The sequence below is a fragment of the Pongo abelii genome, chromosome 4, assembly GCF_028885655.2.
Source record: "Pongo abelii isolate AG06213 chromosome 4, NHGRI_mPonAbe1-v2.0_pri, whole genome shotgun sequence".
Taxonomy (NCBI): domain Eukaryota; kingdom Metazoa; phylum Chordata; class Mammalia; order Primates; family Hominidae; genus Pongo; species Pongo abelii.
Window position 1 is genome coordinate 159,706,771 of NC_071989.2, and position 18,531 is coordinate 159,725,301.

The following is an 18,531-nucleotide window of genomic DNA, read 5'->3' on the forward strand; positions in this document are numbered from 1 at the left end:
ACGGAAGGCTGGGCACATGGGCACGGAAGGCTGGTACATGGGCACGGAAGGCTGGGCACACGGGCACGGAAGGCTGGGCACACGGGCACGGAAGGCACATACATGGGCACGGAAGGCTGGGTAAATGGACACAGAAGGCTGGGCACATGGGCACAGAAGGCTGATGGACACGGAAGGCTGGTACATGGGCATGGAAGGCCGGGCATGGGCACAAATGGCTGGTACATGGGCACAGAAAGTTGGATACATGGGCACAGAAGGCTCATACACGGCCAAAGAAGGCTAGTCACATGGGCACAGAAGGTTGCTACCTGGACACAGAATGTCAACAGTGATGACAGCTAATGCATTGTGGGCACTGCCTCTGTACCAATACTGCTCTAAGGCTTTTCCTGTATTACTCATCAGTTAGTTAGCAGAGGATGTCCCCATGCCCAAGCACACACTGTGCATCCATCAGGCTAGCTCCATGAGGAAGGTAAGAGGATGTCAGTGCTGCCACCTCCCTCAAGCCTCCTCACCTTTGCTTTCCTCTTCTGCTGTCTGAGGGCTTCTCTTGCCTTCTCGTCATCTTTGAATGCTTTCAGCTGAGAGAAGAAGGGAGGGAGAAAAGACTGTCGGCACAGGTGGTTTCTGGCCAGGCCTGGATCCAGGGCCTAACCAGCCATGAGGACTGACCGGCTGATGCTTCCCTCTGGGCCACCATGCATGGGCCAGCCCCAGGAAAGGGCCCTGAGGGCAGAGCACAGCCCAGGCTGTTGCTGCAGGCCACCTGCTTGTCATAGTGGTCTGTGTACAGGTCAAGAGGGTTCACGTGAACCTTGCTGCTTCTGTGCTAACATCTTTTAGTTCCACTCTGGGAGAGTAAAGCCCCAGAACTGACTGTGGAAAGTCAGAGGTAGAGGTATCTTAGAGTAAACCTCATAATTGTACAAAGAAAGAGTCAGAGAGGGGAAGGGCCTTGCCGAGGTCAAATATGATCGCAGAGCTGGAGAGAAGCAATGAGTGTCCTGACATCCAGCCTCACCAGGGCCCTCCAATCCATGCCCCCTCTCCCCACGAGGACAGGCCAGTCGCCCTTCCTGGGTCCAGTCACTCTCACCTGGGCATTCGACAGGGTGACCTGGGCCTGCAGCTTCTCCACTTGCTTCTTCAGCTCTTCCTTCTCCTCATTCATGCGCTCACGATCACTGCGCTCCCTCTGGAAGTCCTCCTCGAAGATCTTCACCTAGTGTGGAGGGAGGGTGAAGAGAGGGAGGGGGATGGTTCTGAGTGGGGATTTCTCCTCAGGCCCAGACTCCCATGCCTCCTGCTGGGGTCACAGATGGCAGAGCTGGGGGTTGCCATGGGGAATGGGACAGGTATACCTCCAGCCCCCACCTTAACTTCAAACAGAGTAGTTCTGTGTCCCTCTATCTTACATTCTGGGCTTCAAGGTAGGACTTTATTTGAACAAAGGATATATGGTTTTAAAAAAAGGTTGAAAGCCATCAACCAGTGCAGTCCTTCCACTCTGCTGAGACCCACAGGTGCAGTGATCACAGAACCAGAGTGTGGTGTAGACTAGAGTTTGGGTCTGCTGGTTCTGAGGGCAGAGACCCTACAAACTCTGCTAGGGCTCTGGGGTGCCCTGGCAGAGGTGGGTTGGGTGGGGCCTGCCTCTGTCTCTTAGCCTGTAGTTTCACATCCTTAGTGCAGATCAGCTGAGACACTGGCTAGGTTCAAGGCGGTTTAGGAGGATCAAAAGCATAGGATTAAATAGCACAGAGACAACGGGAGAGCCCTAACCTTTTCATTTCCTTTCACCCCAATCCTTCTGTGTCCCTCAGGGCCAGTAGGTCTTTAATACCATTCTAGTATCTGCCAATCTCCTTTAAATAAAGGAGAAAAGAACTCCAGTTCAGAGTCTTCATCTGGCAAGAGTATCTGGCTAGAGTTTAATAACATTGTTTTGTTTTTATTGTTTATTGCATACAGTTACTTTCTACTTGTGACAAATAATAAATGGGTTTTTCCATTTACAGCAGTGATATAAAGCTCCCTTTTAAATTCATTTATTTGGAATTTATTTTTTAAATACTAGGTAAATAATAGCACGTGTGGGGCATAGAGATGGCTAAATCATAAAGGTGGTGGAGGAACGACTTAAGCTAGGGTTATGGTGCTGGAAAGGATAAACCTAGGGCCAGACAGGGGCCCTGGCCAATGGCCAGAAAGTGGATTACTAATTACAGGTTCCATGTGATTCCAAGCTGTCTGGGCCCTCAGGAAAGCTCCAGCTCCCACAGAGCACCTCCCACCTGATTTCCTCCCAGAAGCCTCACCTGCTGTTTCAGCAACTCATTCTGCGTGACCAGCTCCTGTTTCCTTAGGAGGGCCCCTGCTCCTTCTGGGCTCCCAAATGCTGTTGGCGGAGATGATGGTGGGCTTTGGATGCTCAGTGCTTCCTCTAGGGCCTGGAATCAGGAAAAGAAAAGACGGGACCATCAGCAGGAACCCCTGGAAATCAGGGCCCTTTGGAGGGGTCATCCTCAGGGACCTCCTTCCTAATAATAATCGTACTAATAATAGCCACCACCATCAGTCCTATTTAATAAATGCTGCCCTACTTATTTGCATTCTACACATATCATTTCATTGAATCTTCTGCACAGTGCCACGAAGAAAAGACTATGATCATCATCCTCATTTTACAGATGTGAAAACTGAGGCTCAGAGACCTGAAGGGACTTGTCCAAGGTCAGGGTCACACAGCTAGTAAGTGGCAGAGCACAGATTCAAGCCCAGCATATGCTCTTACCCAGCAGGCTAAACTGGGGTTGTCATGCAGAAGGGGAAATCTTGCCTTCCCTGAACAGGTGTGGCTCAATTCTTAGCACCCAGACCTAGAAGGAAGATTAAGTCCTCCAGGGGAAGCTTCAGTCTCCCCAACAACTGCCCTGCCCTGAGATTCTTCAGCTTCAGCAACCCCTTCCCATCCAAACCACCCCTTCCATCCTCAACACTTACGTACGTAGAGAAGACTGGATTTAATTTCTGCTTAGTTAATATTTTCCCTTTCTAACACTGAAGATGGGCTGAAATATCACCAAATAATATTTTGAAAATAAAAATGTACTCTTAATCTATCATGTTCACAATAGATTATATAAACAGTGTGCCCACATCTTAAAGGTTTCAGTTAACTGTGTTTCCCTTTTAACTCTGTTAACATGTTACTCAGAACTCTGGAACATGTCTCAAGACTAGTCACCCCGGACTTTGGCCCCAGGACAGCAGGGCCTCCCCTCGCATGACTCAGCATCGCCCATGGGCCTCCCTGGACTGTGGGGAGATAGAGACCTGGCCCAACTTGGACTCGGGCTTCCACCTGGTCTCCTCAGCTCCCCTAGACACGCAAAGAAACTGCAGGACCGAGAGTAAATTCAGGATGCTCCAAGGGGAAGTTATGGCCCCACTTTATCTTCCTACTCCACCCCACTTTTTAGATGAAAAGACTGAGGTCCAGCGACAGGGAGATGCCTAGGTCATGAGCAAAGAAGGCCACATGCCCTGCATTACTCATCCACACGGTGTCTGTCCCTGGCTCTGCCAAGTAAACCTCCAAGGTCATCTTTATGATCAGCAACATGGACAATTCTCTGCCTGGATTTAGAGCCCCAAGTCCCCCAGCTCAGGACAGATCGCTTTTCTTTCTCTGGAAACAGGTCAAGGGCCCCAGACTTGGCATAATCAGTGTTTACAAAACACCAAAACCAAAAAGAAAGGGTTTCCCCAGCAGGCCTAGGAATGCTCAACTCATGCCAGAGTCCACTGTGACCAGGGTCAGGAGGCAGAGGGAAAGGAAAAACAATTAGCACGAAATGAAAAGCTGAGCCATGAACTTAACTCCTCCAGGCCCTCAGAGAATGCTTCCTTTCAAAGCTCCCTCCTGTCAGCTTGCATCTTTGAAATCCTGCTGGAAAGCAGGCAGAACTAGAGCCGTTCCCACCAGGGCTTGGATGGCGAAACTGAACTGGAGAGGCTGGAGAGGCTAAGCTGGGACTAGCCCACTCCGCTTGGCTCAGACCAGAGGGTTTCCGGTTTCCCCAGCCTCTACCCTGGGGGCCCCGTCTCCCTGGATCCCACTGCACAAGGGCGGGCCCCTCAGCCCGTGCTCCTCCACTCCCATCAGTGTTTGCTGAACACGTGCTTGATGCCAGACGCTGTACAAGGCGCGCAGGGTATACACCTTGGTGAAGGTATGCACCTCCCACTGCCAGATGGGAAGACAGAATTAAATAAGTGATGACGAGCCATGAGAAGGAGTGTCAGAGAAGTTGCTGGTACCTCAGCAGCACAGACCAGGGCAACCTGAATGAGATTCAGGGAAGGCTTTGCTGAGCATGTGAGGGTAAAGTGAACCCCGACAAGCAGGGTGGGCAGGTGAGGCATAAGGGGAAGAGTGCACCTCCAGAGGGAAGGGTCACACAGGCTCATTCAAGGGCTCAGTCACTCCGTGTGTGGGAGGCAATGGCAGAGCAGGCGGGAAACAGGATGCCAGCTCACTGACTGGGGGTTACCCTTCCTAAGCTGAATGGTTGGGGGTGCCAGTGATGGGGTGGGCATTGCAGCTGGACTCAAGGGAGCCCAGCCAAGGGACCCAGGCCAAGGCACCCACCTTGTTGAGCCGCTGGATCTCCTTTTCCTGGTACTCACGCTGTCGGGTGAGCGGGCTCAGCTGATCCTGCAGGTACTTGACCTTTTGGCGCAGCTCCTTGGCCTCCGCTGTCAGCTGCTCCTTGTCGGTCTGCAGGGAACACAGGGTTGGTAAGCTGGCTAGGATGGCCTCTCCAGGAGGCCTTGGATTCTCTGTCCTGCCTGGCCCAGCCCTTACGTTCTCCCCGGCCATCACTCCACATTGCTCACATGCAAAGCACCTGGGGTCGGTGCAGTAATGTCCATCCGGTCCTGCCCTCAATTATGATGTGCCGATTTAAAATAATAATTAAAAAAAGAAAAAGCAGTAGCTCAGTTGAGTAAAAGACCCTGGATTCCGACACCAGTTCATCCACTAAGCAGCTGAGACCCCCCGGCACTGCCACAGCCCTCTCTTGTCTAAGCTTACCTACCTGTCACAGGTACGGGGTTCCTAACGTGAGTCAGAGGCCTCAGGAGGGCTGTGAGCCCCAAAACTGAATGCAAAATTTTGTCTGTGTGTAATCTGCTAGAAAGAAAAGCCACAGTTCTGACCAGATTCACAAGGGGGTCTTCCGTGATCCACAGAAAGCAATAAACTACTGATAATCCCTAACAGACACTGCAGCTCGTACAGCCTTGGAGCCTAGAGGAGAGATGACACGCCCAGAGAGAACTGTGGCATAAGGCAGAGAGTGCTCCTCCAGAAAGAAACAAAATACTGTGGGGCTAAAAGAAAGATCACCACAGCTGAGGGAAGGCTTCCAGGAGGCGGTTCCATACCCTCTATGGAAGCAGCAGGGCTTCGCCACAGCCAGCCAAGACTGGGATGGCCTTTAGACAGCATCAAGCCCCAGCCCTGTAATACGATGGGAAACAAATGTCCAGAGAGGGGAAGTGACATACCCAAGGCCACACAGTGAGCTGGGGCTAGAACCCAGGTTTCCTATTCCCTTGCTCTCTCCATGTCAAAGGAGGTGTTGAAACTAGGGGATCGCAGCACAGTGCAGTGGAAAGACCAGGCACATCCCCAAATAAACTACATGTTCCTATGTGTACACATATGCCAGAAAGGTCTGGAAACAGATGCACCAAAATGGTAACAGTGGTTCCCTCTAGGGAGGGCCTGGGATCTTGGCAGTGGGAGGTGGTCCAGGGAAACTTTCACTTTGTAGTGTGTGGACATTTCATAACTGTGTATTCACAGCATGTGATTAGGAGACCAGTCGCAGGGGTTAGTTTTCACCCAGCCCTGTGTGACCTTTAGTCAGTACGGACTACAGAGGGCAGGCTTGGTCAGACCTCCCTGAGAATCGTTCTGGACTCCCCAACATGAGGCTCCTGGATGGGCGTGGCCTTTACTGAAATACGTACTTATGTACAGGGCCACGCATTGTCATGAAACGTCCTACCTTCCCTGTAGCTGACAGGGAAGAGCCCTCAGATTCCAGGGATTTGTCTCACCTATCGCTGTGAGCGAGGGAGAGGGGCCAAAGAGCCAGGACGTCTGGCTGCGAGTCACCAGGTACGATTGTGCACTCATAAGGAAAGACAGAAGTGTTCTCCCTACCACACCTCCAAGCTAAGGGAGTGTCACAGATGCAGGTTGACTGCTCAAATAAGGCCCCTGGTGTCCCATGCTGATGGGAGGAACTCTGAGAGGCAATCCATGTTGAAAATGTCCATTTTTAAGCTAGGCAAAAGACCATGCCCAGTTCCCATGAAGGGGAAAACATGGTGACATAAACAAAATCTCCCAAGATTCTGGCAGTCAAGTGGCCTTTCCTCTTTAAGCTGCTCCAACGTCCTGATGGGCCTTGGCTGGTCTCAGTCATACATATGACTGGGCAGATACTACTACTTCAGGGGACCTGTTGTTTCCCCCCAAGAAAGAATCTGGTCCCACTTATGCCCACTGTCTGATCTCTGTAACTTCTTCATAGTACTTTTTTTTTGAGACAGGGTCTCATTCTATTGCCCAGGCTGGAGTGCAGTGACGCAATCTCAGCTCACTGCAACCTCCACCTCCCGGGTTCAGGCGATTCTCGTACCTTAGTCTCCCGAGTAGCTGGGACTACAGACATGTACCACCACTCCCAGTTAATTTTTGTGTTTTTATTAGAGACGGGTTTTCACCATGTTGGCCAGGCTGGTCTCGAGCTCCTGACCTCAAGTGATCCGCCTACCTTGGCCTCCCAAAATGCTGGGATTACAGGCATGAGCCACCATGCCCGGCCATATATTTTTCTTTTAAAGAAACAGGGTTTCACTCTGTCGTCCAGTCTGGAGTGCAGTGGCACGATCACAGCTCACTGAAGCTTCCAACTCCTGGGCTCAAGCAATCCTCCCACCTTAGCCTGAGTAGCTAGGTCTACAGGTGCATGCTACCATACCCAGCGAATTTTTTAATTTTTATAGAGACAAGGTGTGGCTATGTCACTGAGGTTGGTCTCAAACTCCTGGCCTCAAGCAATCCTCCCACCTCGGCATCCCAAAGTGCCAGGATCACAGGCACAAGCCACCCAACCTGGCCTTCTCTGCAACACTTAACACACTTTTACTTTATTTGCTTCTGTAATTAGTTGTCTGGCACCTCTCTCCCAGCGAGGGCAGGGTTAAGCTGTTCCTGTGGACTCTATGCCCAAGCACAATGCCTGGAGACAGGCTCTGAAGACAAATGCCTGGATGAATGGATAAATGAAGCTCTGTCTCATGTTGTAGCCCCTCCCCAACAAATCACCATCACTATGCTGAACACTTAGCGGCATCCCACCCCACAAAGCGCCATACAGCAGGCCTGCTTGGATCTTTTTTTTTTTTTTTTTTTGAGCAAGAGTTTTACTCTTGTTCCCCAGGCTGGAGTGCGATGGTGCAATCTTGACTCACTGCAACCTCCGCCTCCCAGGTTCAAGCAATTCTCCTGCCTCAGCTACCTGAGTAGCTGGAATTACAGATGCCTGCTGCCACATCTGGCTAAGTTTTGTATTTTTAGTACAGACGGGATTTCATCATGTTGGCCACGCTGATCTTGAACTCCTGACCTCACGTAATCCACCCGTCTCGGCCTCCCCAAGTGCTAGGATTACAGGCGTGAGTCATCGTGCCCGGCCACCTGCTTGGATCTTTTATATGGTGTGCTTCCCTGTACAGCTCCCCAGTCCCCACAATTTTAATGGATCAAAAAGTTCTGAATAAAAACAAGAAAATGTGAAAAGCTGTAGTTAATGCAACTTTCTCAATTTTCAGATGGGAAACTGCAGTGCAGGGAAGGAACATGCCTGTGTTTTTGGTCACCTAGCTCTTTGGCACTAGACCCCCGGGTCTCCTGACTCCTGCCCCTGGCTTGTTTGCTCCACTGAACTCTCTGCTAATGTGGAGGGGAACTGACTCTGCAGGGACCAGCAGTCACACTTGCCTCCTCCATTTCAATCTTGGACTTGGCCAGGAGGAGCTTGCGGTCAAAGTCACGCTGCTTCTGCTCCCGCTCAGCCTCCAGGTCAGTCACCTGCTTCTGTAAATCAGCCAGCTTCTGACGTAGCTCAGTGATCTGGGTTCAGAGGCAGAGAGGAGTGTGTGAGGCAAGGATGTAGAGCACTTCCAGGATGTGGGCAGGGCCCGGCTGCCCCTGGGCCCTCCAACACTGCCCCCAACTTCTCCTCTGGGCCATACTGGGGCTCAGCATGGCCACTCCCCAAGGTTCAAAGCTGCTAAAGAGGCAGCGAGATGAAGACCAGGCATGCCCTGTGGGCGTGGCCAGGAACCCCACATTACCTTCTGCTCATACTGCTGCTTCATGGACCGGAAATGCTGGTCCCACTGCTTGTTCACTTCCAGCAGCTGTGGGGAGAGACTGGAGTTAGCGGGAGATGAGCAGAGAAGTAACAAGGAGAGCCAACTCCTGCCCCATGTACACCAGCGTCCCAAGGTGCGCTCGGTGTGTGTGAATAGTGGCTACAGACACTGTCTCCATCCCTCACCTCTCAAAAACTCAATGTTGCTCAAAGCCATCCACCTTCATCCACTGCTGCATTTTACCTTGCCAGGAAAGCAAGATTAACACTAAGACATGGAAACGACATCATTTTGGTGAATAATTATGGAACACACACACCTCTTTGGAGGGCAGTCTGGGATTATGTATTGAAATTTCACATTTTCATCAACTTTAACCCAATAATTCCATTCTGAAGAATTTAACCAACAGAAACACTTACACAAGTGTGCAAATATATATACACAAGGCTAATCATCTCAGCAATATCTGTATTACAAAAAAATCCAGACGCCAATCTAAGCACAGAAGATAGGTTAAATAAACGATAGTATAAACAGACAATGTGCAGCTGTTAAGAAAATAAGAAAATAGGCGGCCAGGCACAGTGGCTCATGCCTATAATTCCAGCACTCTGGGAGGCCAAGGTGGGCCAATTGCTTGAGTTCAGGAGTTTGAGACCAGCCTGGAGAATATGGCGAAACCCCATCTCTACAAAAAATACAAAATTTAGCCAGGCATGGTGGCACACATCTATAGTCCCAACTACTCGGGAGGCTGAGATGGGAGGATCACCTGAACTTAAGAGGCAGAGGCTGCAGTAAGCCAAGATCATGCCACTGCACTCCAGCCTGGGCAACCAAAGTGAGACTCTGTCTTAAAAAAAAAAAAAAAAAAAGAAAACAGAAAATAAAGCACCTAACACACTTCCTCAGTTCGAAGATGACACTATCCACCATACTCTTGATATAACAATTCCTCAGGGAAGAAAAACAACCCTACATCAACAACTAAATAAAACAAAAGGAGTATTGGCCCTGACCCTTAAGATATGTCATAAGGATCCACAACAATTTCAAAAACATTGTATATGATAAAAAAATTACTAAGAATTAAAGGAATATAGTATATGTTATAGATATGAATAGATACTCTCAAAGGCAGTTAATTTTTTTTTTTGGAGGCAGGCCCAGGCTGGAGTGCAGTGGTGTGATCATGGCTCACTGCAGCCTCCTGAGCTCAAGTGATCCTCCCACCTCAGCCCCCCGAGTAGCCGAGACTACAGGTGTGTACTACAACACCCAGCTACTTTATTTTTTGTAGAGACAGGGTCTTGCTATGTTGCCCAGGCTGGTCTCAAACTCCTGGTTGCAAGTAATTTTCCTGCATCAGCCTCCCAAAGTACTGGGATTACAGGTGTGAGCCACCACGCCTGACCCAGTTAATTTTTTTAAAAAGAAAAGAAAAAATAATCTGTAAGGCAGTGTGTGTATATACATATATACACACACACGTATATGTATAATTTTATTCTACTTTGAAAAAAACTGAGGGATATGCAACAACCTGTAATCAGTTGTGGTTTTCTCTAGGAGGTGGTATTCTTGATCTTTTTGTAATGAGCATTATATCACTTTTGAAATCAGAAAAAAAAAAAACACTTATAACAATACAAAAAGAAATCTAAAACTAATATGCACATCAAGAAGCTTTCAAATGTGCGGGAGGACAAGGGCAGGCAGGCTCGGGGTTCTAGAGAAGCACCTGGGCTGTGTGGAGAGGGGCTAGACGGAACAGACAGAACAAGTGTCTACCAAAAAGGAGCTGCACTTCGACCTCGGGTCTGGAAAGACTGGACTAGACTCAGGGTGTGAGGAGGGGGAGGAACACACGTGAGATCCATGGGAAAAGGCAGAATGGACTGCAGCACAGGGACTCTGCTGCGTGGCTTCTCTCTTGGCAGCAGACGGAAACTAAGAGCCTCTTACGAACTGGCTCCTGCACCTTAGTGGGACTGGGGGACATTTAAACTACCTAAAGACCTGGCCATAGCCTTAATGGAGTTTAGGAATCCACTCAGTATTCTGTGTCAGGCTTCAGCTGCTGGCTGGTCCTTTTCATTCTTGCCTATGAAAATTCTTGAAATGGGAGTCTCAAAATATCTGCAAAGTAGCTACACCAATAGAGGTAGGTAGCTTTTTTTTTTTTTTTTTTTTTGATACAGGGTCTTGCTCTGTTGCCCAGGCTGGCATGCAGTGGCGCAGTCTTGGCTCACTGCAACCTCAGCCTCCCGGGTTCAAGTAATTCTCTCTACCTCAGCCTGAATGGCTGGGATTACAGGTATGTGCCACCATGCCCGCTAATTTTTTGTATTTTTAGTAGGGACGGGATTTCACCATGTTGGCCAGGCTGGTCCTGAACCCCTGACCTCAGGTGATCCACCCGCCTCAGCCTCCCAAAGTGCTGGGATTACAGGCATGAGCCACCACACCCAGCCAAGGTAGCTTTTAACGTTAAAAATTTTGACAGTAAATTTATGGAGCCTCCAGGCTAGTAGGAAGTGGCCTTAATCCCCTCCTTCCGTGATGGGCCCTCCCTAAACCATCTCTCAAGGGTCCCTCCACTCCTCATCAGTGATGCTAAAACTTGCCTAACTTATCACAACCTCTTTCCACCATCCAAGATCTACCATAGGAGCCTGCCTAAACTCTACCCCCAACAATTTTAGGCCATGCCCCACATGCCACCTCCTCAGAGTGACCACTGTAGGCAAAGGGACTGATCAAGAGAGGACAGTCCAGAGCAGGGACTCAGACCTCATCCATGGGCAGGCGGGTCAGTGGTCACCATGCCAACTCCTCACGGTGACCTGGGACCTGCCAGAGCCAGGAGGCCAGGGCAAGCCTTTGTGCTGCTGGTCCTGGGAGGGAAGAGGGATCCTCCCACTACTGCCACCCCAGCCACCTACCTCACTGCGCTGCTGCTCCAGCATCTTCACCTTCTTCTCGGCTGCGCCCAAGGCCGCCACCTCTGGGACCTTACCTGCTGTCACACTAGCCTGGGGAGAAGAACAGAGGGGCCTTCACCAAAATCTCAATACAAATTATCTCACCCACTCAGTGCTCCTCTAAGACCCCTCACCCAAGTGGCCCCAGCCCTCTGTCTCCCCACTCCTCCCACCCAGCAGGACACCACTAACCATCCCAGTCATGATTATGTCCCCTTCTAGAAGTCTACAAGATGATGATTCCCCCTCCCTGACTCAGGGTGGCTGCCAGGCCCTCTCCCCTTCCCTTCTCCCCTCCCTGCGGCCACTCTCCCTGTTTAGGTACAACCTCTAAGGTACCAACAGCCACTCTCCTCACTCCCTACACACATCAGCCAAAACACTCTCTGGCCTGGAAGGTAAGACATTTGAGATATAGATACAGGCAGATATAGATATAGATATATTCATTCTATAAAACATATATGTTTTATAAAACTTTTATAAAAGTTAAAGTTATATAAAATGTTTATTAAAAAACATTTTTAGAAAGATGCAGAAATAAAGATCTGCGTAATACACATGGATGTTTCCCAGCTCTGTCCTCTGTAAGGGGCTAAAGCAGAGACATCCAGCAGCACTGAGTACACCTAGTGCTCAGTTGGTTTCTAAATACCATTTTCTTTTTATTAAAAAGAAACAGGGCTGCTTTGAGAGGCTGGAGCAGACAAAATATAAGGTGGAGCAGATAAAATATAAGGTGAGTTTGGTGCATCTTACAGTGCCAGAAAGCAAGGAAGTGCTCAAATGAATAATACTAATAACAATAATAATAAAAGGGCATGTCAAAAGGGCACGGGAGACAACCTGAAAAAAACTTCTATGGCCAAAACGGGAACACTTTGAACAGCAAAATAATTCACAATAGCATTGGATTGTAAGTCACAGTATGAAATAAATATTCTTGAGTTCATACTGACAGAACAAAATAGCTGAATAAATAAATAAATGGGGGAGAAGGGACAGCTCTTCCTTACAAAAGAATTCCGATTAATAAGTGTAGGAAGAATGAGGAAAATACAAAATCACCATTCCATTACTATAGTAATAACTGCTGCAGGTGGAGATCCACCAATGGACAGTAAAATCGGTGAGTGAAAGTTTAAGGAAAAATAGAGTATTTGCATAGTCTCTAAGTTTCTTCTCAAAAATAAACATTTATTAATTACAAAGGGAAAACTGGTCACTTGATTGCAGAAACTTGAAAGACAGCACTTGACCAAGTGATGAAGGTTAACAGTAGTAAAACACTGACATCATGTACCCCTGGTCTGCTGGAGTGAGAAATGTTCTGCACACTCTGATGTACACAGAACATCACCTCCGTGAGATTCTTGCCAAAACACGTAACCTCAATCTCCTCATGAGATCCAATCACTTGTGAGGCATCAATCATGACAGCAAATAAGTCTATACTGAAAAACATTCTACAAATAACTGGCCAGTACAACTCAAAAGTGTCAAGGTCATGAAAAGCAAGGAACAACTAGGAACTGTCACAGACTAGAGGAAAATTAGGGAGAAGAGACAACTGAATGCAATGTGGGATCCCAGACTCCATGCTGGCACACGACAGGAAGTGAGTGCAAATCTGGTGAAATCCGAATAAAGTGTGTAGTTTACTAAGTAGTACATGCCATTAATTTCTAGTTTTGATCATTCAACCTGGGTTCTATAAGATGTTGCTGTTAGGGGAAGTAAAGGAAGGGGATAGGGGAACTCTCTAGACTATTTTTGCAACTCTTCTGTAAGTCTAGTTATACCAAAATAAAAAGGTTTAACGGTTAAAAAAAATAGCAAGTGCTGGGGTGAAACAGCAGACAAGGCCGGTAGTCTGGAGGGTGTGTGTCGACTCTATCTCCAAGCCCCTCTGTGATGGACACCAAGACCCTCCTCTTCTCTGGGCTTCAATACAATGAGAAGCTCAAACAGAATAAGGTCTGCAGGCCCCATCCGGACTTCTGACATTGTCTGCCATCATCCTGGAGTCAGATTCTCTCTATTCTCAGCGTTCTCTTTCCCTCCACACTGCACCCCCCAGAGGCTTCGGGTAGGGCTGGGGCAGAGCTTGCCCCCTACAGGCTCAGGCCTGTAAGCACAACATAGCACCAAGGAGCAAGGTGAGGGGAACCCTCCAAGGAAGGTCACCTCCTTTGAGAAAAGGGACAGACAGGCCTGCCCACTTGAAATCTGCAGCATCTTGGATGGGAGCTGTGCTTAGCAAAAAGGTCAACGAGTTACTGGGGAAGGAGGAAGATGGTGGATTCCAGGCTCTAGGGTGGTGCACCCTGAACCTCCACGAGGGAGAGAGGAGTCCACGTGGAGTCAGCAGAACTGGCTGCTGGCACCAAATCTCCCCTAAAGAGCAACAGCTAACATTCACTGTTTACGACACTAAACCTACTTTACAAGCATTGCATCACTGAATCCTCACAACCACCCCTTGAGGCAGGTGTTACTATCTTCATTTTACAGAGGAAACTGAGGCCTAGGAGTCTTAAGTGACTTATCCAAGGTTGCAGTGCCAGTAAAAGGTGGAGCTAGTATTCCACCTGCAAGTAATTCCAAGGCACACTCACCGCCCCTCTGTAACACATGGGACAGGTGACCCTGGGGCACAAGGGCAAGTCGCTCCCACTCTCAGGGCAGGAAGAACATCTGGCTCGGGGCTTTCAAGGAAGATGAGTGGAGATTAAAGGGCACAGGAAAAGTAGAGACCTGCCCAGGGAATTCCACACCTGAGGCAGCTCAGAGAACCCAAGGGAGAACAGCTGCATCTACAAGTCCCTTCCACAAGAGGGCAGACAAGGAAGGATCTGATTTGGGGAATAAAGGGAAAAAAAGAGGATCTCCATGGGCTGGGATTCGGAAGACCAGGGAAGAGCAGACTTTCGCCATTTATCAGCATGTTTCCAGGGCTGTACCCTACATCTGCCTGATAGCAGGTCACACAGAAATCCTGATTATATGATGTTACATGACCTCTCCAAACCTATGGCCATAGCTATAGAATGGAATATTAGTCCCAGCCTTGCCTACTCTGTATGTAGAGATGAGGCCCAAATAAGATAACAGATTTGCATGTCCTGGGTAAACTCTACATTGCCACATAGTAATAAGGAATTAAGCCATTACAGTAATTACTACTATTGCATAGGTGTAGGGTGGGTTAAAGACATGGAGCCCCACTGCTCAGCTATTAAATCCCATTAAAGGGTGAAGTAAAAACATGTTGGTAAAGAGTTGGGACTCAGCTCTGCAGCAAGGGGAATGGTAACGACTGGGCAAGGGGTGCAGAGTCTGCTCCTGCTTGGGACCTGGATGTGGCCAGTGCTGGGACTAGAGGAGGATGGGGGAGTGGGCCAGCTCTGCAGCATCACCAGACCACACTGACACTGGCCAACACCCTCCCCTCTCCACTTTAGAGGCTCCAGAGACACAGTCCCAGGAGCTTAGCAGAATCCAAGGGAGCTTGCTCAACCAAACAACCTAATTCTGCCAGGAATATCAAAGATGTTAAACTGACTTTTGGGAACCACTCTCTAAGACAGACCTTGACAAACTGGAATGTGTTTAGGGAATGCACCCAGACTGAGCAAACAACTCAACACCACCTTCTATGAGCAATGGCTGAAGGAACTGGAGCTATTTAGCCAGGAGAAGAGAAGGCTTATGAGGCCCACGAAGCCACAGTGACTACCAGCAGCCTCTAAGCATGGAGGTCAGGCCAAGTAAAGAAAAAAACATGTAACAGCTAGAACCTTCTACCACTGGCACTGGCTGCAGGAGGGAGTAGTAGGCTCACTGTCACTGGAGGTGGTAAGCAGAGGCTGAGTACCAGAAACCAAGGATGCTACAGAAGGAATTTGTGACCACATACCTGCTGCTGTCCAGCCACTGCCTTCTTGCCTGTCCCTTCCATCTTCGGTGAGCCTGGCTGCCCAGACGCACCCTCTTTGTTGCCATTGCTCATCAACAACTTCTTGAGCTCCAAATTTTCCTCCCTGGGATGGAGGTAAACAGAGAAGTCACAATGCTGACCCTGAGTTAAGAAAACTACAGGGCTGCTTAATGCTCACTATCGCATGAGTTGCAGCTGAGCCCCAGGGAGTACTGCGGGATCCTGAAACCTGCCCTCCTGGAAAACCAAAAAGGGCATCTTCAGCCACCTTGCTCTCAATCTGTGGGCTTCCCTGGAGGTCTCTGATTGTCAATGGCAGGGTTTCCCCAGCTGTGGAATTTCTATGCACACAAGACCTTCAGGATATATCCAAACACTGCATTAAATAACCCTGGATCACATTCTAGTGAGAAAGTGACACCCTTTCCAATTATCTTCACATTTCCTGTGTAGACCACGGAGACAGTACGATCTTAGCGCTAACAGGCCCTGGGCACCTCTCTAGTTACTCGAGTTTCCCTCGTTAACACAGAAGGTGCAGGCTGCAGGCCCAGAGCCTTCAATGTGCAATGATCCTTAGCCTGGATTTATTAACATCCTTTCATTTTCATCGTATTTAGAGTTATCTTCTATTTATCATAGGTAATGCTGTTTTCCATTTACTCTAGTTAAAGTTTCCTTTATAATTTTAAGTAAAAAGATGAATCAAATTAAAGTAAAATTCTAAGTAACTAATAAGGCAGGTGATAGAGGATATAAAATTAGTGATGTGGATTCAGGTCTGACTAAAATGTTTCTTCTTTCTTTTTTTTGAGACAGGGTCTCGTTCTGTCACCCAGGCTGGAGTACAGTGGCCCAATCTCGGCTCACCACAGCCTGGACTGCTCCTACTCAAGTAATCCTCCCACCTCAGCCACCCCCAACCTCCCCCACCACACACCTCCACCCTCTTGAGTAGCTGGGACTACAGGCACACCACCACACCCAGCTAATTTTTTTGGTATTTTTTGTTGGGGCTGGGGGAGGGGTGGTGATGTATTTCACCAGGCTGGTCTCAAACTCATGGACTCAAAGCAGTCCTCCCGCCTTAGCCTCCCAAAGTGCTGGGATTACAGGTGTGAGCCACCACGCCCAGCCACCATTTCTTTATGTTCTATTTGCCAGCTGAGTTTCCGCTTGAAAAACCAAGAAGTTTTTCAAGGTCATACAGCAGAGACTTGTATTCTTGCCTTCTAATCCGTGATTTTTTTTCCCCAGCTTCAGTTTTTGAATCCATGGATGGGGTCATTAGGGCTATAAAAACCCCAAAAGTGCATCCTTGGCCATCCAAAAGCAAATAAATTACACACTGATTCAAAATAGCCAGTGGCTCAGTAGTCAAACATTACTTCTGTGGCCATACTTAAGAAGTGTATATTCCTTCTCTTTCTGTTGATTCTAATAAGAAACAGGAGAGGAGGAAAAAACAGAGTAGCAAGTCCTGTCTATAACACGGGCCTTTCCTATGTGCCTGAGCCCAGCTGGTACCCAACAGATGACTCATCACCCAAATTGTCCAGGACCACAGTGCAGGCAGGAATTGTGGCCACTCACAGGATGGAGAGCAAGGAGGCCCAAGTTCTTGTTGTAAGACTCCAATCAAGTCCCTGCCTCTTCCTGGGCCTCAGTTTCCCCTCTGTACAGTGAGAGGTCTGGCCTGCATGATCTCCAAGCGCTTGTCAAGCTCTGACAGTCAATATCAGTGTTTCCCAAGAGGTGATCCTGGGCCTACCTCCGTCATAATCACAGAGACTCCTGGTGAAATGCAGGCTCCTAGGTCTTGCCTAAGACCTGTCAATTTAGAATCTTGCAAAGGAAGGAAGGGAAGGAGTATAAACTTGTAATGCCTTTCCCTGACCCTCAACCCTTAATTCAGTCTAAGCCCCCTAGTCCAGTGGGGGAGCTCTCATGTTCTCAGGAAGACAGAGCAGGTCAGGATGGTGACCAGCAGGAGGCAGCAAAGTCCTGAGTCCTCTGGACAGCCAGTTCACCATTAACAAGGGAGAGAGGCGAGCGCTGGAGGAGGAAGGAAGTACAATCTATGCTGACCTTCTTCTGAAGCTCTCAAGGCACTCTATATACCTCCCAAGGTGGCAAAAGGGCCAGAGAGAAAATACCAAAAGAGCCAAGGAGAAGGATCAAGACACGTAACCTCCAAATAGGGCTCTGGGCACAGGGCCTCGGAGCCATGGTCCTCAACTCAGAAATCAGTGCTGTGCACCAGCCCCTCCTCCTGCAGCCCCCACTCCTCACCCCTTCTCTGAGGGGCCTGAACTTACCGCAGCCTCTCAGCAGCCTGATCCCGCTGTTCCAGGCCCTTGTCCAACTTGGCCTTCAGAGCCTCATTCTCCTTCCGAAGCTGCTCACACAGGGTCTGTGGGGCAGGGGAACACACAGGGTGAGGGGAAGGAGGGGCGCCTCCCAGGTACAGGCTGAGCTAGAGGATGGCGGGGGGCCTATAGCCACCCCAGGGCCCAACTCCTTATCCCCTTTGCCTGGCCTCACCCAATCCCTCTCTAAGGAGCTATGCCACTTGGCCACCCACGTGTCCTCTCCCTTGGGAGCCAACTATGGAGAAGCCTGACCAAGCATCAGCCATGGGGCCTTCTGCTCCTCCAAGACAGACAGCTCCATCCCTTCTCCTTCATCCCTGCTCCCACTGCCGGGACCCCTATTCCCCACCAGCCTCCCCCAGCTGACTCCTACTCTTCTTCGAAGTCTTAGTTTAAATCCCATCTCCTCAGAGAAGTCCTCCCTGACTCCCCGATCCAGCTAAATTAGGCTAACTCCGTTATCCTCGCTCACAGCCCCCGGCTTTTACGCTTCTCAGCACCTGTGGCAGATAAAGCTAAAGAACTGTTTGTGCGGCTATTTTCTTAATATCTACCCCCCTACCCCCAATTAATTCCTGAGCTCCCGGAGGGCTGGGACCCCTAACCATTCTCTTGTTCACTGCCAGATCCCCAGCCCCCAGCTCAAAGTTTGTGGAAGGAACAACATGACTGAACAGCCAAATGAGCAAATGGACAAATGAGCAGGCGAGTCCTGGGGGCCTGGAAGGCACATCAATTTGCAGGTGTGAGAGGTACCCAGTGT

At 49.2% G+C, this 18,531-nt stretch overlaps 1 protein-coding gene across 6 annotated transcripts in view; it reads right to left on the reverse strand.

The window, feature by feature from the left end:
• TNIP1 (TNFAIP3 interacting protein 1) overlaps positions 1-18,531 on the reverse strand; it is a 57,372-nt gene that overhangs the window by 4,537 nt on the left and 34,304 nt on the right. For all 6 annotated transcript variants that reach the window (XM_054556086.2, XM_054556084.2, XM_054556082.2 and 3 more), the window contains 9 exons: positions 17,715-17,809; positions 15,376-15,499; positions 11,418-11,507; positions 8,449-8,514; positions 8,093-8,224; positions 4,661-4,789; positions 2,325-2,456; positions 1,103-1,228; positions 522-587 (listed from right to left, as the gene is read on the reverse strand). In XM_054556086.2, the coding sequence (XP_054412061.1) occupies positions 522-587; positions 1,103-1,228; positions 2,325-2,456; positions 4,661-4,789; positions 8,093-8,224; positions 8,449-8,514; positions 11,418-11,507; positions 15,376-15,499; positions 17,715-17,809 (960 nt within the window). The remainder of the gene's footprint in view (positions 1-521; positions 588-1,102; positions 1,229-2,324; positions 2,457-4,660; positions 4,790-8,092; positions 8,225-8,448; positions 8,515-11,417; positions 11,508-15,375; positions 15,500-17,714; positions 17,810-18,531) is intronic.